Source organism: Candoia aspera, chromosome 1 (genome assembly GCF_035149785.1).
Source record: "Candoia aspera isolate rCanAsp1 chromosome 1, rCanAsp1.hap2, whole genome shotgun sequence".
In the NCBI taxonomy this organism is placed as follows: Eukaryota; Metazoa; Chordata; class Lepidosauria; order Squamata; family Boidae; genus Candoia; species Candoia aspera.
Window position 1 is genome coordinate 175,006,296 of NC_086153.1, and position 23,647 is coordinate 175,029,942.

At 40.5% G+C, this 23,647-nt stretch overlaps 1 protein-coding gene across 1 annotated transcript in view; it reads right to left on the reverse strand.

Moving 5' to 3' along the window:
* PARD3B (par-3 family cell polarity regulator beta) overlaps positions 1 to 19,880 on the reverse strand; it is a 569,932-nt gene extending 550,052 nt beyond the window's left edge. The window contains exon 1 of the mRNA XM_063317964.1: positions 19,083 to 19,880. Coding sequence (XP_063174034.1) covers positions 19,083 to 19,202 — 120 coding nt within the window. The 5' untranslated portion in view covers positions 19,203 to 19,880. The remainder of the gene's footprint in view (positions 1 to 19,082) is intronic.
* Between the last annotated feature and the right edge of the window lie 3,767 nt (positions 19,881 to 23,647).

Here is a 23,647-nt window from a genome sequence, read left to right on the forward strand (position 1 = left end):
TCCTCCGAGCTTGATCCCGAACCCTCCTGGATTTCGTGCCATCTGGGAGTAGGGTTCTTACCGATCACTTGTGCCGTGGAGTCGGGTGACCCGTCGCCGGTCCTCTGGTAGCCACCTCTCCATGGGTTGAGTCTTTCCATCGCCAGCTTGGGTCCCTCACAGATGAAATCTGGAACGGTGCTGGCGGAAAAAAAATTTTTTGATTCCCGCCTTTATGCGATGGTTGCCCTTATTTCAATAAGACACAGACTCACTAGCCAGGCTAAGGATTTCTGGTTTATTGGGAATAGAATGCACACACAGAGAAAGACGGGAATGAGCACATGGCGTGCGAGGTAGCCGGTAAGTACCCGCGGTGCAGACCAGGTCCTTCTCCACCCCCCATTGTCCCAAAGTCCTGATCCGGAGTCTTGATGGGCGATCAGGGTGCGATTCCGGGGTCTCGATGGGCGATCAGGGGGATTAGCGCTGATTACCTCTGTCCTCTTCCTGTGTCCGGAGCAGGTGTGTCCCCCGGGGTAATGCAGAGATGTCAGGGAGATAGGATGATGGCTTCTCGGGTCAGGGCAAAGGTATGGCTCCTTTGTCCTTTATTGGTATTTGTCTTTTAGTGCTTAAAGGATTATCACTAATTCCTTCCTCTTTCCTTCCCTTCTCCAGAAAGGCATGTTCCCCGTTGTGATGCATGTATGCATTGCAACGGGGGACATGACACACGGGCAAACTGAGGTATCTTCATAACTACCCACCTTGCTGCACTCTGGACCAACTGAAGCTTCCAGAGGTTACTAATGCACAAGTGAGCAGGGCCTTCCAGTCCAGGAACACATGCAACTGGCACACAAGATGAAGTTGTGCAAAGGCTCTCCTGGCCAAAGCTACACCCGCTCTTCAAACAGGAGCTGTAAGTCTAGGAGGACCACCATACTGCACACTAGATCTGAGCAGAGGAGTGTAACCCTGTCAAAACCATTGACTGAAAATCTCCAGTTCCAGGATGCAAGGGGCCCAAAGTCTACAGGCCCTAAGTCTTGGCACTGCTGAGTCAAAGGCTGTTCTTCCCCATCCACATCCCCACAGCCTCTAGACACTGGAATGGCACCTTGACAACCTCACTTGCTTGGCCATAGATGGAGATATACATTATCATCAGTGTACTAATGATACTGCACCTCGTGCCAACAAATAACCTCACCTGGTCACTTCATGTACAGTAGATGCTAAAAAGAAGGTTTAACCAATCAGGAGGGACATGGTAGTAACACAGAGATAGACAAACCAACAGCACCAAAGACCCTATTTCCTCAGAACCAAAAGAATCAAATTCCTCCCAGATAGAAACACAAGACCATGTCTCAGTCAACTTCACAGAATCTGCAAAGCTGAAAAATTTTATCCTCCAAGTGTCAAGAGCAGTTCTTATACTGACCCTTAAATGTTGCCCCAGTCCTTCCCTACCCAGGAGGGATTAGGTCACTCTAAACACAGCTGCCAGCTGACACTTGCAGGACACAATAACAACAGAGAAATATACACATTTTGTCACTTTTATTGCCATAAGGAAACATCTATTTCTGTTTTACTGACTATTCTAAAGCCTTTGACTGTGTGGACCATAACAAATTGTGGCAAGTTCTTAGCAGTATGGGGATACCAAGTCATCTTGTATGTCTCCTGAAGAATCTGTATAACAACCAAGTAGCAACAGTAAGAACAGACCACGGAACAACGGACTGGTTTAAGATTGGGAAAGGAGTACGGCAGGGCTGTATACTCTCACCCTACCTATTCAACTTGTATGCAGAACACATCATGTGACAAGCTGGGCTTGAGGAATCCAAGGCTGGAGTTAAAATTGCTGGAAGTAACATTAACAATCTCAGATATGCAGATGACACCACTTTGATGGCTGAAAGAGAGGAGGAACTGAGGAGCCTTATGATGAAGGTGAAAGAAGAAAGTGCAAAAGCTGGCTTGCAGCTAAACCTCAAAAAAACCAAGATTATGGCAACCAGCTTGATTGATAACTGGCAAATAGAGGGAGAAAATGTAGAAGCAGTGAAAGACTTTGTATTTCTAGGTGCAAAGATTACTGCAGATGCTGACGGCAGTCAGGAAATCAGAAGACGCTTAATCCTTGGGAGAAGAGCAATGACAAATCTCAATAGTTAAGAGCAGAGACCTCACACTGACAACAAAAGTCCGCATAGTTAAAGCAATGGTGTTCCCTGTAGTAACATATGGCTGCGAGAGCTGGACCATAAGGAAGGCTGAGCGAAGGAAGATCGATGCTTTTGAACTGTGGTGTTGGAGGAAAATCCTGAGAGTGCCTTGGACTGCAAGAAGATCAAACCAGTCCATCCTCCAGGAAATAAAGCCAGACTGCTCACTTGAGGGAATATTAAAGGCAAAACTGAAATACTTTGGCCACATAATGAGAAGACAGGACACCCTGGAGAAGATGCTGATGCTAGGGAGTGTGGAAGGCAAAAGGAAGAGGGGCCGACCAAGGGCAAGGTGGATGGATGATATTCTAGAGGTCCCTGGGGGAGCTGGGGGTGTTGACGACCGACAGGAAGCTCTGGCGTGGGCTGGTCCATGAAGTCACGGAGAGTCGGAAGCGACTAAACGAATAAACAACAACATTGCCATAAGGTAAATCCAGAGGAAGGTTGTACCTGTATCTGGCCAGAGTTGCTCTTTTTCTTCCTCCAGGGGTGCTCTAGGCTTCTCTTCTGCCACTTCATTCTCCAGAGGTCCTCTGTTAACCAGGGAACCCACCGGGCCTATGCAGAGAACCTGCCCAGAAATTTTCCCAACACCATTCCAAGCAGCAATTAAGGCCTCAGCCAGAGCAGGCACCAGGGCTTCATTATTTGTATTTTATTAATATAAATATTATACACACACACATATGTAACCTCATTATTATTACTCCCAGCAGGGTTAGCTGAACCACTGAGGTAGTCTTTTGTTCTGCAAAGCCCACATTTTCAGTAACAAAGTTTATTGGTACACTGAAAATCTTTAAAGTAATAGTAATACTCTCCTGTAACTTAGAGCAAAAGAGGAAAATTTTGTAGTCCTCCACTCTCATTCTTTTGAGCCAGTATAATAATCAAGTGTCAGGAATTATTTATTGCAAATATTTTTGCGGCACCTACCTCTACAATTCTAGGACAGGATAGGAATTTTAGTCCAGCAAAATCTAGAAAATCATTTCTCTTTATTTTCCAAGTAATTAAAGGCTGGGTAAGAAACAGTCTCAGGAAGTCTGTCTGTCCCTCACTATCTCACACACACACACATTTCCCCATATCCTATTTTTTAAGCTTCAAAATAACTGGGCCCTTCACTTATAGAAAGCACCCCCAGGAGTATTTTGTTTGGCCCCCCAGTTTCATTGTTGTTTTCATTAGCTGTTTAAACACCATGCTTTAAGATCTGGTATTTGTTCAGTCTTAACATTAACAAGCTGCTTATCTCTTTTAAATAAGACCTTCCATTTAAAATAATTGTTACTATTAGCGGTGCTGTAAAATACTTTAGTGTTGTAGCTCTTGCAATCTCAAACAATCATTCTTATTGAGTGATTAACAAAAATAAATGTAAAGCATTTGATGGCTGCTTTTTGCCTTTCTGACAGTGTATAGAAATTATGTGCAACAATCAAATTTCAACAGTAACTGAAAAGGGGCTTTAGGGGTCATACAAAATGATTGGGTGGGGGTGAATGTGTCCAGTCAGCTGTCAAACTCCACTTCAATTGATTTCTGATAGTCAATGATGAATGTTTTATTCCTTCATTAAACTGGATAGAGCTATAATATGAATTACAATGAAATGTTCTGTTTAATAAAATGCAACTTCACTGATAGTTTAAAAAGGGTATAAAGGAACTGTTTAGTGCAGATAATATGAACTGGATTCAATATGATATCATTTACAATGGCAGATGGGTGATTTTTCATTCAGCAATCACCAGAAACTGGAAGTTCAGTGAAGGCCATAAAAAAAATGTGCTGATTTTAGAAGATGCTGTGAATGGCCACCAATTCGCAACTTTTCATAATAAGCAAAAGAAAGTTTTGAAATGTTAGATAAAAGTCAATACACAAGGGATAGAACATTTTTTTGTTTATATCTTACTTATGTCGGTGAAAAAGTTTTTTTTAGGATAGGAAGAAATACCCAGGAGCCTTTGGAATCAACGCTTTGTAAAGCCACCAAGAACCACCCTTGGACTGTCTGGGAGACATCCAAGTGTTAAGCCTAATGCCCGTATCTCCAGGAATTAATCAATGCTCATTTCAGCTCATTCCATATAAATACTATCATCTATATACAGCAGAGCAATGGCACATCATTTAATCATGGATTAGAGCAGTGTTTCTTAACCTTGGGGAATTTAAGATGGGTGGACTTCAAATCCCAGAATTCCCCAGCCAGCTGTGCTGGCTGGGAAATTCTGAGAGTTGAAGTCCACCCATCTTAAACTCCCCAAGGTTGAGAAACCCTGGATTAGAGAATGGCTAGCAAAAAAAAAGGGGGGGGGGGAATAAAAGAAAAAGAAGCCTCCATCATATATCTTTTTAAAAGGGTATACTACCAAGATTTGCTCAGGTTTCATCTTCTACACAGGCCACTTTTGCCTATATGGGAAAAAAAGCTCTCAGATATACAACTAGGCAAAACTTGCATTAACTTTTAATTAATCAATTAATTTAGTTAAGTTCTAAAATTTGCAGCACTGTTCAATGTTCGTTACGGTGACTGATGCTGGGAGGTGTAAATTCAGCAACAACTAGATTACTGCAGGTCTCTCATTGCTATCATATCTTTTCATATCAGAAATGCCATCAGATGGGGGAGAGTTTTTTAAAAAAAAACAGTATTACGTTACTTTGTACATCAATATTTTATATATGTAAATAAGGAAGAAGAGAAAATCAAGTTGGCTTAAACTGAAAAAAAAAATCACCAAATTAAAGTTTCTTAATAAAATGTCACACCTGAAAAATCTAACTGTAAGTCAGGTATAAGAGAAAAACATGGGATAAGGCACAAATGAAATCAGACCTAGATTCACAACAGATCCCAATACCCACTAATTTAAAGACAACTAATAGCAGTTAATGTTTTAATACAGCAGATTGTTAAATCTATAACATCTTACTTGATCACAACCAATTAAGTACAAGATGCAGAGTTCAAATGACAAATCCAATTGCTTTTATTGCTCAAAACCTTTCTTCCATCTTCTTAAAAAAAATGTTCAGTGTATAACAATTTTTATACACATTTTTTCATTCTTATGGTAATTAAATTTGAAGTAACATTATTTCATTAGAAGTAGCAATGTAAAGTGCTAACTTTATTCACTCTGCAATAAAAACCACAGTGGCAATCATAAGCTTTAAACACATATTTACAAATTGAAAAGAGAAAGACAGAAATCTCAGAAGGTGAGAGAAAATTATTTAATGACATTAATCCTGTAATTGTAGACAAAGAGGTCCCATTTACTTGAAAAAAAACACTTATCATCAGGTATATGTAATGATATATACCACATGTATACAATTGATGTCTATGCCTCTACCCTAAGCAATCTGGAAATTTCAGAAAGCAGGACTAAAACACCCCTTTTTATGGCAATTAAGGCTTTAACCCTAAACATACCTACCTGGGGATAAATACTATTACATTCAAGTATATATATGCGATACAGAAAAGTATATTTAAAATTGAGTTCAATTCCTGATAACCACTTGGACATGTCCCTGTACAGGTAGTCCCTGGTTAATGTTAATTGGGACCAGAATTTCTATTGCTAAGCGATGCAGTCATAAAGCGCAACATCACTTGACCACATTGCTTAGCGATGGCAATTTCAGCAGTGCCCATTGCCATTGTTAACTAAATCCCACCAGTCATTAAGCGAGGACCCACTCCAATCCAAGCCATTCCCGTCTTGGTACACCCCAGCCCCGAGCCTCAGCAAGGTAAAGGACTGCCTCCTCTTGAACTCCCCCCACCTGCCTATCTCCCCTCTTCTCTGCCTATGCACTGCCCCAGCTGCCACTGCCACGCCCACCATGCTGCATGCCACTACTGGATCACCCAGGGCCTTCTTTCACACTGGTGCAGCTGGGGCTTCACTTGCGCCCCGCCCAAGGCCTCCATTTGCACACCAGCCAGGGCCTCTGTTCGTGCCCTGCCCTTGGCCTTCTTTTGCGAAAGAAGCCCACCATGTGAAAGAAGGCCCCGGCTGTGCCAGTGTGAAAGAACCTGTCTTTCTTTTGAACCAGTACAGCCGGGGCCTTCTTTCATGTGCCAGCCTTCTTTTGCAAAAGGCCCTGAACAGGGCACAAACAGAGGTGCTGGCTGGCGTGCAAATGGAGGCCTTGGGCAGGGCGCAACTGAAGCCCCAGCTGCACCAGTGTGAAAGAAGACCATGGCCAGTACAGTAGCGGTGTGCAGGGCAGCAGGCATGGCACCGGGCCGGCCAGTGGGGGCAGCTGGTGGCAGCTGGCGGCAGTGGGTAGGCAAGCAGCCAAAAGGCAGTCATAAATGTGGGCCTGAATTTTGTTCATGTGACCGCAGGGGCGCTGCAACAGCTGTTTGAGGACCAGTCGCAAGTCCCTTTCTAACTTTGAGTGGTTGCTAAACAAATGGACATTAAGCAAGGACTACCTGCAGTTTTCTTGTAGTTTTGTTAGTGTTTTGTATTGCCTTCTTCCAGCATGCTTTTTTTTCAACTTCACAGTCTAGCATACAGCCTCGTATTCTCTGGAGGTCATCCATCCAAATATAACTAGGCCTTACTCTACCTAGTTACTGCAGTAGGTAAAGGTAAAGGTTTCCCTTGATGTAAAGTCCAGTCGAGTCCGACTCTAGGGGGCGGTGCTCATCTCCGTTTCTAAGCCTTGGAGCCGGCGTTGTCATAGACTCACGGAACGCCGTTACCTTCCCGCCGAAGCGGTACCTATTGATCTACTCACATTTGCATGTTTTCGAACTGCTAGGTGAGCAGGAGCTGGGACGAGCAACGGGAGCTCACCCCGCCGCGCGGTTTCGAACCGCCGACCTTCCGATCGACAGCTCAGCAGTTTAACCCGCAGCGCCACCGCGTCCCTCCCAGTTACTGCAGTAGACTAATGCAAAAAGAAAGGAGGAAAAAAACAGATGTGTACTGGCCTGCCTGTAGCTTGTTTCGCTGTAGAATCTAGTAGCCTGGAGGTACTTACTGTGGAATCTGACTAACTTGATCTTTATTAAAGATAAACACAACAGCTTACTAATATGCTTCTAATGATTTTGCTCTTACTCTCAGAGAATCAATCAGGTCAAATCTTTTCTCTCTGCTTCCTTACTCAACTACTATAGGTGACTTGGGGGGGTACTGTGCATTTCCGGTCTCACTGAATATAAGTGGCTTAGATAAATATGTAGTTTTGTGTTGCTAACACATTGCTAACACATTGGGGTAACCTGGTCCAGTTGTATCCTTGCCTCCACTATACTAATCCTATTGGAAATTAGTGTTTGTACAGGTAATTCACTAAAGAAAAATGTGACAAATGATCTCCATTATATTTAAGCATTTGACTTCCATGAAACAAAAAGAAAATAATAATGCTCAGGTCAACTACAAACTAAGTGTGATTTACAACTACCCTGATAATCACAGATTATCTAACTTACACAGATCTGATTAATGCAAATTACTGTACTGGAGGTTATACTTTTAAAGTAGAAAATTATCCAAAAATAGTTTCAGGAATTAATTGTTGCCACAAGGGTAAAGTAAACATTTGTATCCATTACCTTTTGTAATTAAATGTAGTTGATTTACAGAACCTGTAAAATATGCCTGCAGGAAAGGTTTCCAAATATTAAAATTCCTATAAAACCATTAACAGATGTTTGTTATTACTATTAGTAAACAAAATTTGAACATCAGTTATTTTTAAATCTAGTTGAAAAAGCATCATGCTTTGCTTAATTAGAAGACTCACAGCTTATCTAATATAGCAATTATAAATGTTAGATTAGCAACGTTCCATGGGTTTCAAATATGTGGTTTCACTGCATGCAATCTACTTGTACAATTGCCAGAAAATGAAAGAATTCCAATTCTGATCAATACAACCATGGCAATGTTTTCATGAGTGTATTCTATTCTTTCATGTTCTTTTTTGCTTTATGTCAAAAAGTATCAGTTTTTAAATCAGCGGTTCGCAGTACATAACAGAAAGTTGGACTTAAGAGTATATAGTTGTGTAAAGTAACTTAAGGGGGTAAAGGTATTATATCATTGCAAATCCACATTTACTTATATGACTAGCTCACCATAAGACAAAGCTCACTACAAGTAGTCTTCAACCTACGACCATTTGTTCAGCAACCAAAGTTACATTCTCCACCACCCTCGTACCCTCCCCCAGCCCCTCTGCGCTCACAGTGTGCCGGCCACTATGTACCCCCATGCACCCTCTCTCCCTCTTGCTGCGCCTCCCTCGCACTGTTGTGCACTCTCCCTGATCTGCACCGCACCCTCGCGCACCCCAACCCTCCCACATAGCCTCCCACATAGCCTCCCTCACCTTCCCTTGCACCCTCACACACCCTCCCCTGTGATTCTTGCACAGCCACAGCACTCTTCCACACCTGCACCACACCTCTCATGCATCCCCTGGCTCACCCTTCCCAACCCGTGCCTCTCGGCCACTCACACACCCCCTTGCTCCCTCCCTCACCCAGCAGCAGCCACTTACCTGCCTGCTGGCCTGGGACTTGCAACTTCCTGCCAGCTTCCCCACTGACTTTGGTTGTGGGAAGCCAGCAGGAAGTTGCCTTGCCTAAAGACCATGGGATTTAGTTAACCATGGGATTTGAGAACCTGGACTGAAGGGATTTCCACTGCTAACCGATGTGGTCGTGCTTTACAACCGCATTGCTTAGCGACGGAAATTCTGGTTCCAATTGCCATCATAAGTTGAGGACTACCTATACACACATCAATTGAATACACCATCTTCTAAGGCTTTGAAAGATATACCCCTTTTCAAGACAACTTAGTACAATATGCTTATAATCAGCAGCCCCAGTAATTAATTCTACAGCACGGGGAGCAAAGCCTGACATGCTAGTTTGAAGGGTATAAGTATAAGACTCACCAGAAGTTCACTTGTGCTGTTCACTTGTGCTGTATAAGACTTACTTGTTCTCCTAAGGCTCCTAAGGGTTTTTAAAGTATCTATCAAATTTGTAATGAGACCATAATCATGGGGCAAAAATCACAGAAACTGTATTTAACAAAAATACAGTAATGTACAGTAACCAACAATTCTGGATACCACTTTTAACGTTTAAAGACCTAAATAGGTTAGCACTTGGCAGCATTAATGATTATAAAGTTGCCTACTTATTAAGATATGTATATACTTGTTTCACCTTGGTTTTTAATTTTGTTATATGCCACTCAGAGTCATTTTGAATTGGGTGGCCATATAAATAAATAATCCATCTGGGTGGTTATATCATGTACCAAGAAAAAGACTTTCACCTATGTCACAATAATGGGATGCACTCCTCTGAGTGTTATAACTGGTCCTTGTTTTCCCTAAATTTAGGAAAATTTAATATTATGGTAGATACTGTTATTCTAATGTCTATGATTCTGTGTTTTGTTTTTTAATAAGCAGAATTATAACAAAAGTTGAACTTTGTAAGTAAAAAGTATAAGTTATACATAAATGCCTTACATTTCTCTTCCAAGGCTTTTTTAATGATCTGCTAAATTCTTCTTCACATGCAGGTACTTTAAAACATGATATAGGTAGTCCTCAACTTACAACCATTTGTTTAGTGACCAAAGTTACGAAGGCACTGAAAAAAGATACTTATTACCAGTCCTCACACTTACAACTGTCGCAGCATCCCCACAGTCACATGAACTATAGGTAGTCCTTGACCTATGAACTGACTACAGGTAGTCCTAGACCTATAACCACAATAGGGACTGGAAAATTCATCGGTAAGTGGTATGGTTGGCAACTGGCATGTATTTAAAATGGTTGCAGCATCCTGGGGTCACATGATCGCCATTTGTGACCTTCCCAGCCAGCTTCCGACAAGCAAAATCAATGGGGAACCACGTGATTCTCTTAAGGGCCATGTGATTCACTTAACAGCCATCACAAAAACTGTTGTAAAATCAGGTGTGGTCACATGATGCTTTGCTTAACAACCACACCACTTAATGATGAATTTTTCGGTCCCTATTGTGGTTATAGGTCAAGGACTACCTGTCATTACTTCAGTAAGCAATATTACATGTTTTAAATTTTCCTAATTGAATTTCATGTTTTTAATACATTTTAATTCTCTGTTAAGCAATGAAACAAGAAATTCTCAATTCCTATTGACATAAAGCTAAAGAAATAAGCCAAGAATGGATCAATGATCCACCTGGAAGCCACACAGAGTAACAAATACTGCTTAAAACTTAAAGCAATTAAAATGGGTATTATTTAAGCAGATGTTTTAGCACAAAGAAAATGTTAATTCCTAGAAAGAGTTACAACTGACTTTGCTTACATAAAAGGTGTCAAAATACATATTTTAACTGTGACTTTATACATTATTTCAGCATTTAATTATTTTGATGATTTAAGTTTTTGATTTCAGATTGTGGAAGAAAAAATATTACTGACATTAAGGTAAACTGAAACTCACTGGAATTCTTTAATAGGGTGCATTTTTCAGCCTTCCATTTTATCCACCAAATAAATCAAGAACTGTTCTCTTATTTTCCTAGAAAAGTAACCTAAACCTATCATTACTATATTCAAGGCAACAAGGATCCCATATTTTATTTGTTCATGGCCTTTAACATATACAGCCACATTACCAAGGTAGTGGCATTGTTAAATACCTTCTTTAATCAGCCAAGCATCATTCAGTCAAAAAACAGAATGTAAGAGGTTGTGTCAGAACCCACAAAAAAGGAGGAGAACACAATCACTGCATTCATTGCTGGATGATAGCTAAACATAAAAGCACATCAAGCATTTAACCATCTGGAGATGAGAATGCTTTCTCATATTATCTATTCTTTAGCCTTTAAAAAAATAAGGTCAGAGGTTGAATCTAGACTATTTAATACCTATTCATTCCAGGGGCACAGCTGTTATATATATACACACACGTGCACAGAAAATCAAGATCATAGTAAAAAAGCCAATTCATAAATTGCTTTCCCCTCTGGGAATTCTAAGTATAATGTGCATCTATATATTTTTCAATGCAAAAAGTAATGCAATAAAATACAGATACACATACAGATAGAACAGAAATAGTAATCTGATGTATTTTTCATATCTTGATGTTTACTAAAGACAGGAAAATGGATGGGGAAATTTTAAGATGTGCAAATACTGGTAGAAAGATAGTAGGCATTATGAGGTGACTTTTTAGAAATCAGTGTTTATTGAAATAAAATGACTGTATGTAGAAGAACATACTTCTGCCCATTTTATTATATGAAGTGACAAGTGGGTATGTCCGGAGAAATACAATGCAGTGGGAATGGGGTACTTAAGAAGCCTGTAAGGTAAAAAAAAAAAAAAAAAAAGAGGAAGGGGAGGAGAAATAATAAAAATATTTTTGGAGCCAGGTGGAGACCCAGCTTCAAGCTCACCCATAGCCATGGAAGCTCACTGGGGACTTTGGGCCAGTCACCCACGCTCAGCCCAACCAACCCCTCAGGACTGATGTTGTAGGGAAACATGAGATGAAGGAGAGACATGTACACTAGCTTCAGGTTCTGAATGAAAGGTGGGATATAAATCTATCTGCAAGTTGAATGCAGTGGGAATGGGGTACTTAAGAAGCCTGTAAGGTAAAAAAAAAAAAAAAGAGGAAGGGGAGGAGAAATAATAAAAATATTTTTGGAGCCAGGTGGAGACCCAGCTTCAAGCTCACCCATAGCCATGGAAGCTCACTGGGGACTTTGGGCCAGTCACCCACGCTCAGCCCAACCAACCCCTCAGGACTGATGTTGTAGGGAAACATGAGATGAAGGAGAGACATGTACACTAGCTTCAGGTTCTGAATGAAAGGTGGGATATAAATCTAATAAATAAGTAGTTCTGTGTAATGTACTAAGAAAAAAGTACATTAAGGTGCCTGGACCATATACAAACAATGAATGACATCTGAATTACAAAACAAATATATCAAGCAACAGCGCATAGGTTGAGAGGAAGGGAAAGACCAAGAAAGTCATGGCTGGATGGAGTTAAGATCCTTCAGAAGAAAGAGGTGGTAACTTCGAAGAAGAAAAGGAAAAGTATGAAGCAGAGTATGGACATTGTAGTAGCAAGGATGGTTTGCAAGGACAGAAATATATGAAGAGGAAATGATGTTGCTGTACTGACTAGATTTAGTTGTATTTCTTTTTCTGTTTTCCCTTTAATCTCTTTACTTTAGTATTTCTTTCCTTTTCTGCACTTTTCATAATGTTGCTTACCCTAAAAGGGGACAGCATGGGTATGTATGTGTGTGTGTGTTGTACACACACACACACACAGATGCTAACTTCAGTATTTCTTCCATTATTAGAGTTGCAGCTACTGTTCCCTTCTGGGGCAAAATTTAGATGAAAGCTGATTTTATGTTTGACAATTATCATTATGCTCTTCACAAAGCAACATGCTGATTGTTCAAAATCTCACATGGAAGAACTAGGTATCTTATGACTCAGCAGTGCTCAGAAGAAGTGGTAAGGATCCTATCATGTGAACAATGTCACTACTCATTGTATTACACCACAAGCTGGATATAATCCTGACGACCTGTGTCACAGTGTTCTGAGGCTCTACCAACTGGCTTGTATTAGCAACAGTGGAGAAATGTCTTCGTAGATGGGGGCAGCTCTATCATTTCTGCCAAAGACAAAATGCCCCACAACTGTAATATCAAGGAAGGATCTCTTACACTAATTGCAATAGACAGCATCCTATCAAGAGGGTCTTTTTAAGGACCATTCCACAGCGAGCTGCTTAACCCAACACAGTAAAAGATTAAGGGAACCATTTTAATTATAGAAAATTATACTAGACTATCTCTTCTCTTTGGACAAATATAGGTTGAGATCCACTGGTGTCATACCAGAGGCAATACTGTTACAGAGCTTACCTACTTCCAATTTCTCACTGCAGCTTCCTGATCCTTTGAAAAAGCAACCCCATCCCCCAAAAGGACTGACGCATGCTGCGTGGCATCTTTACCAATATCCTTCCTATTGTACCCAGGCCTTTCACAAAAAGTTTTTATGGATACAAGGAGTGCTAACAGAAGACGCTAAGAAAGCTGCACTGGAAACTCCAACTTCTAAATTCTGAATTCGGCACATACATTGCAATTCTTCATTTAGACAATAACTGTCAGCTATTTTTCATTATTACAAACTCTACTGCAGTTTTAAAATGTATTTTAGGTTATTAATAAAAAAAATAAATTGTAACTTTATTAGCAGACATAAAAACTGTCAGAAATAAGCAAGCCACAGAAGTGGAAGGAAAAAAAATATGCCACACGCAGACAAAAAAGGAAATAGTTGCGGTTCACTAAAGGAAATACCAAGTTCACTTAGAATTATAGTCCTTATAGAAGAAATTGATATGCATAACACATTAAGGTTTTAGTTCTCTTTATGTAATACTATGGTATGGAGTCACCTCTCAATTACATAGGACCCTGCCTATGATTTATACTCGGAGTTCTCTTCTAAACTTGACAAGCAATCATCCATAATTCTCACTGTACCATGAGGCACTGATGTACAAAAGTGATACTTGAGCTTATTAATATGCTTGTCATGATGAGCAAATTTGAGTGTTGTACAGCTTAATTAAGATTTTCTATTCAAGAAAATATATTGATGCACCAGAGCCAAATTAGAGAATTGTTAATGAACTCTGATTTAGAAAAGGATAAATTTGTATTTAGATAGGAGAGTACATAGTTCTGCATATGTTTGAATAAGCACATACAAAAACTCAGCTTATAGTTACTATTGCTGTGACAGATAATAATCCTGTCCATCAGGAAAATTAAACATCACTCTTGCAGGACAAGCAAAAATGTTCAATCCACGTTAAACTAAAAGAATTTATTAAAGATATTACAGTTATTACAACCATTAACGTTTGTCTACACATTTGCACAAATATATGATACTGATTTATAAATGTACCAGAATAGTAATCTAGAACTCAGTGGAGTCTATCCCTCTTTCTCTGTTTGAGCTGGGAGAGAGTATAATTCTGCAGCAGACATGTATGGCTGAAACACAAAAGTACATTTCTGCAAATTTCACCTCTACCCTTAAGCCAGCTATTAGGTTTTATTTCATCAAGGATTCACTTTGTGAAAGGACTCAAAGGCTGCAATTCAATCCTAAATTCAATTATTTGAATTAACTGCATATTTGAATATTCGGTTATTTGCATCTGCAATGGAAAACCAGTTGTCTGCCCCAAAACCCATTGGTTGCTTTGGCACTGACTTATGAAAATCCATGTTAACTATTACTAATCACCGTAGTTCTCTTTAACTGCTTGCAAAATCAGTTATAAATTACAACCATGAAGTATTAACTAGGTTGCATGCATGAAGCCTCTGCAACTGGATTACAGGTTGTAGCAAAATCCTCATTCCTCTAAATAAATGAAAAAACCCTAAATCATGAATACAAATCTCTGATTGTGTTAGATTAGATATCAGAGACAAGGTTTTTTAAAAAAATCAGTCATGGCAAAGAAACCACATTCTTTTATAAACATACCCTTTTTTTTTAGTCCAAGCCTTGCTATTAAACTTATTTGCAAAGTAACAGAAACTTTCTGATCATTACATTCATCTCTTCCACAAGTTTCTTTGAAGCTTTTTTTTTTTTTTTGCTTTAAGGAAGCTTAATCTCCAGTCTGCAGTTCTTTTGTTATGCCCAAAATGGTTTTCTCTCTTTCTGAAAATGTACTTAACTGGCTCTCATGTACTTCCACCTGGCCACCCCACAAAAACTTCCAGCCAATCAGCAGAAATGGAATCTGTGCTGCTATTTTATTAGCTAATGCACTTTTCATGTTTCCAGAACTTGGAAGACTTAAAAATAATAATAAAAAAAAACCCCTGCCAAATTGAGGAATGGCAGAAAGCATGAAAGAATCTGTAATAATAATGCTTCACTTTCCCCCAAACTTTGGAATATGGGTTGATTTGTTCTGAGCTTGGAAAATTTGAATGAGCTGTTTTGAGCTCAGACTTTTCTGCAAGATTTAAAGACCTGAATTCTTTATCTTCTGTTAACAAGATAGTGGACATTGTGCAGCAGACCATGCATAACCAATATACCCAATTTCTCCATATTTAATGGAGTTTTAACAAAAATGTGGCTATTCTAGAAAGCCTTCACCAAATAGATCTTAAAAGTGGCACCACTCACTGACCTCAATAAAACTGTTAACACTGATGATCTCCTGATGTACAATACTTTTAGTTCTTTTTAATTGGATTTTAACCTTATTTTAAAATAAGAGGGAGGGGGGTTGATTTGGTCAGCTATGTTGTGTAATAGGCTCCAGAGTACACTAGGTTTTCCCCAGCTTTATCTATAAATAGATTTATATTACAAATCAACCTGAGGCACACCTTGTTTAAATGTAGCACAGCCAAGTGACCTTGTTTTTAGATCTGTCACACCAATAAAGAACTCTTCTGTTACATTACAGATCCCAACTTATTCCCTCATGTCTCTTTTAAATATTATGGGATCTCTTTTAAGAATAAGATGGCTATTTTAAAATTTCTGCTCCCAGAGGATACAGGAAAAAGATCAACCTGTGAGTCTTAAGCTAAACTGAGTGTTTATGGAAAAACCCAGTACGTTATAAACACGACCTAACAAACTGAGGAATATTTCTTTCAAATTCTGTAACTTCCTTATGAAATAAAATGAAGAAACTGAATACTTGCTTTAACATGAAGTAATTACTAGTGTCAATTCAGGCTTGAGATAAATAATTAGGCACTTCAGATACTATGTATTAATAACTCAAAACATTTATCAAAGGTAGAAGATAAGTCTTCATTTTTCTTCTCTGAAAACACTGCTCATGAGTAAAATTTAATTATCTACACAAAACATCTCCCATCCATAACTATAATACTTTTTTTTTATTTTTACAGATAATTTGCAGGGGGAAAAAAGATGTACTGAAGTTGGTAATACCTGATGCAGCTGAGCAATAAACAAGTTTCCTGGAGAGCTACAAGTTTCATGGAAACGTAAGATTATGCAAGACTTTCCAGCCTCCTATTGCTTCAACACTTGCTCATTCAGCACTCTAATACACTGAGATTAGAATTATAAGGCAAGCAGCTAAACTCTACACAAGTAGAATACAGATGTACAACTTCCAGCAACGCAAGGAACACATCAGGCCTTGCATGCTATGTCAAAAGCCACATTCCAGCGGAAGGTGGGAAGAATCATATTTGAGAAGTTTCACTAGCTTTCTCAATGGAACAGTTAAAAGAATCAGGAAGCATTATCTACAGAAGAGGTGCTCAATTGTTTCTCTCTCCAGAGAAACATACTTGATCTTTGAGCAGCAAAGTAGGGTAAAGTCAAAACAAAAACTGAATCTAACTTCATTTCATGAACATCTGTACTTAATATTAAATGCAGTTAATATGATCACTCTCCAATAAAATGTTTACTAATTTCCCTATCTTTCACATTAAAAACTACAATTTGGCAATCACTTTTGGAGGTCTGCACAGGCTGTACCCAAGACATCTGGGGACTGCATGTAACCCTAGAACTTCAGGTTGTACTCCTTGTTTCTCTCCTAGCAAGCTAAGAGCAAACCAGGCCCAAGAAGAAAGCAATAAGCCATGAATTCCAGTTCAGATGTAATGAAGACATTCTGGATTTTTTAGATATTCACCCTGACAAGAGATGCCAAGAAGGAACAATAGTAGCATTAATCAAGACACAAAGTCATTGTGACTTATTGTTATATTGGAACAAATTCAGTATGTTGTTCTGTATTCAAACATTTCATATATTTGTGGCAAAATAAGCATAAGGTTCCAAGAAATGCTAACTTGGGAGTTTTTCCCAGGTTCTTTCTCAGTGCATTCCATGTATAGGAGATCTTCTCAATAAAAGATTATCCAGCACAAGCATCATCATCAAGAAGAAAATGTGCCTGCAATCAGCTCAGTTCTAAATTGATGGTATGGCACATACACAGGTGCCTAAGTTGCATGATGTTTACCGAGCCGTAAAAATAAACACTGTGAGAGGACCTGATTTACATTTTACGTAGATATAATTTACATGGTGAAATTATACACTGGTGACAGTCTGGTAAGGACAAACTACCACAAGTACATTCACTTCAATATCAAGCCATTTATACTGATAACGTATTTATTAACAACTATTCTTTTGTATGCTCTACCGCAGGAACCATGGGGCAGATTCCAGATTTATGGGTTACAACTACTAATTCCAGATCACTGGCCACACTTTATCACTTCATCTTCATTCTCTCTTATTTAAAATAGCTTGGACAGGTCACTGAGAAAATAAAGAGAATTTTTTACATTAAAAAAAGAAGAAGTAATTGTCACTATACTAGCACTCTTCATTTATCAAAAGTAGTAATCCATAATATTGTGGCTCTGATAGCCACGCTGACTGGAAATTTTGGGACTCGTAGACAATGGCTATGCGGGACTTCAGATTCAAAGACAAAAAGTTACTTTGGAACATGCAGGGGTGTACCTACAGCACCTATCTGCAGTACCTTAAATGGCATATTTTTCCTGTAGTAGCAGAGGGCAGCCTCATGATTTCAGGAAAAGACACAGCTGCTTTAATGAGAGACAGGTGCTATGTAAGCAACCCAATATGTTAAAGGTCCCTTTGCCTTTGAAGCTGAAGCACTCTACAGCCTTATTGTAGACTCAACTCATCAGGGGGACAGATGTCAAGCATACTAATGAATAATAGGGAAGGAACAGGATCCAGGTGTCAATAAAAATTATGGTGGAACTAGTGGCAACAATTTTGCTGTCTATGGACCTTAAGGGAGTGACAGGAGGAAAACAGGACAGAGTTGACACCACTCTGCTTGCAACATAAAACCACAAAGAGCACCACCATAAAAATTTAGCCCCATCTTCATACATTTTTAGAGACTGCCAGACACAGTAGTGTGGAAACTCTGGAATGGCTGACTGTTGTCTCTAGTTTGGCTTTCTCCAATCACTGAGAGGAACAAGGAATTACAATCCATTATTTAAGGAGGCACCAGATTAGGAAAAGAGGATCTGAATATTGTAGGCAGGGCAGTGATCACTCACCAGAGGAAGTTTTTAAAGAATGTTCTTGGGATTCTGGGAAATAGTATCATTATATTAATGCAGATCTATGGTCTTTCATATAGAATATCATTCTCCAGTTTAATCCATTTCTGGTCAACAATGACATTAAATAAGACACTGAGTGACATAATAATGCTCTACGGCCAATCTCCCAATTTTAGTTATTCATATAAATGTATTTGCCAGAGTTCTTCAAAGTATTTCTCTAGTCTCTTGCTTTTGAGTTCCAGTAGCCACTAATCATTTGGGCAGTACCACACACAGAACTACTGGATATCCAAGTCTGACCCTGCGCCTATTTGCATCAAATATTAAGATTCAAAGGTGCATCAACCATCAGATATGAATGCTGCTCAGATATATATATATATATATATATATATATGTCATACCTAACAACATTTGGCCAGGAAAAATGAAATAAGTATCACAATCTCGACATATTTAGTGCCATTTCTAATATCATATCAACATCTGCATAAAAAAACTCAAAACAGATTTTCCCCTTCAAAATATCTATGCATGCAATGGAAAGATGCAGCCAATCACCTTGCACAAGGAATTGTAACAGGTGACTTTGCCTACAGTGTGTTACAGCAGAAGTCAACGCTTACCTTTTCTTTGGTTCTTAGGTACCTCTGTAGAGCCTGGTGGGTTAAATCTCTAACCCGGATTTGTCCATCTTTACAGGGAACCACAATCCCCGTCTTGCCAAAACAAACTGTCACTTTCATCTCATCCAAATAAATACAAAGGTAGATGAGGAATTCTGTTAAAAATGGCACATTCGGAGGAGGGAAAAAAGTAATAAGCAGGCTCGCAGTAATTGGGACAAGAGAAAGCCAACCTTTCTTTGAAATGCAAAACTCAGCAAAGCCTAAACTACGGAAGAGAACACTACTCTCAGCAGCAGCAGGTGTTTATGTTTGACACTGCGGGAAGAGGGGAGGAAGGAAGAGAGAAGGGGGACAGGGAGCCAGAACTGCCCAGGAAGGACAGGGCAGAGGCCTGGCAGGCGAAGACAAGCGTGAAACCACTCAGGTTGGGTTTTACTCTGCAGAAAGTGCCGCCCGAAGCCAACTCTTAACTGAGCCGGAGAGGGACTGAGCAATCACTCTTATTCCCGTTTTCGCACACGCACACCCTAACCAAGAACCCAGAGATGCAGGAGCTTGGGAAGCGGAAGCCCCAAGCGACCCCATAGGAAAGCGGGTCGCTGCGCCCCTACTCCTCCGCAGATTAGTCTCCAGAGGGGCCGGGAGGAAGAAGGAAGAGCTCGCAGGCCGAGCCTAGGGCTACAGCAAACCGCAACAACCGCCGCGCCCCATGCCCGGCCTGGCGACTCCTTTTCCTTCCCACCCCACGCTTCCCCTTCCCTCCGGGCCTCTCCGCCGCCACTTCAGTACAGCAACTTCAACTCCCGCCCCTTCTCGCGCGCGCGCGCCCCGGCTCTCTCTTTCTCTTCCCTCCCGCCTCCCCGCGCGCCTGCTCGCGGCTCAGCGCTCCAGAGGTCGGCGTTTGGGGTGTGGGTGGGTGGGTCGGTGGGTGTCACTTCCTAGCTGTTCCCACCCAGCAAGCTAGCCCTGCCTGGCTCTTAAAGGGGCCGCGCGCCCGCCCTGCGCTGGGTTCCAGAAGAGGGGCGCACACGCAACCCTAACGCAACAAGTCCCGCTGGCCTCGCAGGAGAAGGCGGGAAAGCCGCGCGAGGAATATCCCGTTTGGACTGGTTCGGAGCCTGTGCTTTAGGTTGTAAGGAAAGCAGACCCGGAAACAAACCCGGAAGAACGATGAAGTCCTGGGGTTGTTTGTTTTTTGCGAGAATTAAGGGAACCATTTGCAGCCACTCCATGTGTACGCACATTAATTTTTGCTTTGTAGTACATTTCAGTAAAGTGCGGAGTAAACACAGTCCCGAAAGCCCTTTTGGGCAACAGTCAAATTCTCTTGCTCCAACTTTTTGAATTGATTGGTTGCTTTGGATTACTGCTTTTGGAAAGAATGCCGCCTACCTCCTCTCCTTTATGTAAAGCAGCTGGAAAAATAGGCAGGGGGAATTCTTAAAATGTTCTATTAACTTGTTTAAAAAAAACAATTGAACTGGCGATGAGCAGGACACTCTAGTGTATTTTGGCTTAACGAGATTTATTTCAAGTACTGTAGCCTAGATGTACTTACTTTGTGCCTTCAAATTAGCTTTGCCTCCTAGACTGGTCCCTGCAGTTTTCTTGGCAAGGTTTTTCAGAAGTGGTTTGCCCTTGCCTGCTTCCCAGGGCTGAGAGAGAGGGACTGGCCCAAGGTCCCCAGCTGGTTTTGTGCCTAAGGCAGGACTAGAACTCACCATCTCCTGGTTTCTAGCCTGGCGCCTTAACCACTAGACCAAGCTGACTCTCTAAATCCCCCTACCAGGAATAAGCACTGAGTTTGGTCCAAAACCAAATAAACCACATTATGGCTTAGTGAGATATAAAACCAGCACAAAACTCTTCCCTTTCCCAGATAGAGTAAAAACCTTTAACCCTTAGTGGTTTTATTCCACTTTGACTTGCTGAGACATGAAAACATTAGTAAACATAAAAGACTTTCTACATGCAACCTAGGTCATTAAAAGACGTATTAGCTGGAATCACATGTACTCCTTTTTGATGTAGTGTGGTAACCCAAAGTTCCACACTTATGGTTGGTAAGTTGGCATCATTACAACTGTTGCTTGGGTCCTGTCCTCACTTGCATTTAACCTTGGCACAATCATGCTTTGATGAGACCAGTTCCTTCCTCAGCCCCTCCTGGGTCTCGTGAGGTAATATTTCTTTCATCCCCAGCACACAGCAGAGGTAGCCTTATTCCAACTCCAGTTGCATAAAAACTTAGTACTGCATAGTTTGCCACCCATTACCTTAAGGACAAAGTCACGTGACCTGTTCTGGGTGTGATCAGAGGTGCCTGGTTACAAATCTGCTTCCACTGCAGCCATTTTTTCCCAATCATTTGCTTTTGCCATTAGCACTTTGTTTCCTGCATTCATTTTAGACCTGTCCCCCTCACTTCTGCCAAAAAAAAAAAAGTGTCTGTGACACCAGCTTCTCTTCAGGTTTCCAGAAACGGAGAGGAAGCAGAGCTCCACTAGTTTATGTGGGAAAGAACAGGGAGTACTTTTTGCTATTTTGCTTGAACAGTATTGTGAAATACATCCCTTCCTTAAAGTGTAACAGCCCTGCTTTTCCTTGCTTTTCCAGAAAATAAGAAAAGGCCTTGAATACAATCAGGATTTTGTTGCTTATTTGTCCATTTCCCAGCATTCATCAATTTCAGTTGCCTTCACTCCCCTTCCATGAAGTAAGAAAGAGGGTTGTCTATCAACTATTTACTTTCAGTTGGGGCTCTATAGCAGTGTTTCTCAGCCTTGGGAACTTTAAGATGTGTGGACTTCAACTGCTGGCTGGGGAATTCTGGGAGTTGAAGTCCACACATCTTAAAGTTCCCAAGGTTGAGAAACACTGCTCTATTGGATCAAGCTAGCTGCAAAATCATGGTGAGATTTACCTCCCTCTTTTCTAGAGCTATTTCTGCCCTGGGGTTCTCCCATAGGTTTGTTTATTTCCCATTATTTTAACTTGGGAGATGCTCAAGTAGGATGTGGGATAAGAGACCGGCAACCCAGCCTAGGGAAGTACAGACAAGAGTCCTGAATTGAGGCACATCCCATGCCTGCTGCAGTACCCTGAGGGGTAAATGTTTTTCCCTATTGGCTGGTGATATGCTAAAAGGGGACTGCAGTACGCCTTACCTATAATGACTGACAAAACAGGGCAGCACCATTCATCAGGAACTCCATTGCTATCAGAAAAGCACTTTTATTTTTTTATGACGTTAAAGATATGGGGTCATTTCTTATGGCATCTATCTGCTGATATAATCCATCAAGAGAACAGATGCTTCCTTTGCTCACAAACACCCCAAGTCTGTTCCAGACGTTAGAGAACTTTCCAGAGCAGATCTGGAGAAGAAGAAGGAAGGGATGCCCACTGTTGAAGTACAAGTCTACTTAAAGTTGGATTTGCCCTATAGGAAGCCACTGTATTTGAGTTGGGCCACTGTTTTCAACTGGCCTCATATTATGCATAGGGAATGGTGACTGCCCTTCAGGATTCTAGAAAGGACTTTTTCCCCAGCCCTGCTTAGTTGTCAGAAAATAAACCTAGAACTTTCTGTATGCAAAGCATGTGCTCTGCACAGGATAACAATTTGCCACTTGACAAAATGTCATCTCTGATCAATTCTCATCTGTGGTAGGTAAGTGGCCACCTGTACCTATCTAAGCAGCCTCTTCCCTATTTAATTAGCTTATGAACAGCTATGTGATCTGAATCCACCCTAAGCAGATGAATCACAAATTTTGCAAAGGGGGGCTCACAAATTTGGAACATCATGCCTCTTCTAATTTGATAGGACTTATCTAATTTAGAGATGGTCAAATGGCAGGCTAGGAGCCAGATGTGGCTCCTGTATATATTTTATCTGTCCCTTAAAGAAAGACATAAATACATCCATGGGATAGATTTTGCATATAATACATAAACGTAATTGTGCAGAAAACTAGACCTGAGCATAAGTGTTTCAAGGCGGCAGTGCCAACTTTCTTATGAAGCTGATCACCCTCCACCCCATATCACCTGAAGGCAAGTGGCCAGGGCTACAAAATGATGATAATCTTTTGCTCTGGAGAACCAGATCAAAATAACCCATTATCTTCAGAAGTAATACATTCCTTACAGGAAAAGAAAAAAGAATGACTGTGATTATAGCTTTGCTGCTGTTTACCTCTTCTCACACTGGATGACTCATATGGAAACTGAAAGTCGGTTCCAAAACAAATTCTGAAGAAGCTTTGCCAATTTTTCTGTTGGACCAAGTCCTGCTGAAATTTCAAGTTGGTTATTAAGGCTCAACCACCAAAAATTTTGTCTTAAAATGATCTAGTTCACATATAACACTAAGCCATAATGTGGTTTTCAGCTTAAATAATGTGAGAATCCACCCACTGTGGCTTGGCAGTATGTGTGAATGCAGTTTGATGGCATTTCTCACTTGTACAGACTTAAAGTTGTTTCACAAGAAACTGCAGATGTATTACTCATTCTGATGCATTCAAGATTATGCTGTAATTGCAATTCCCTGAATT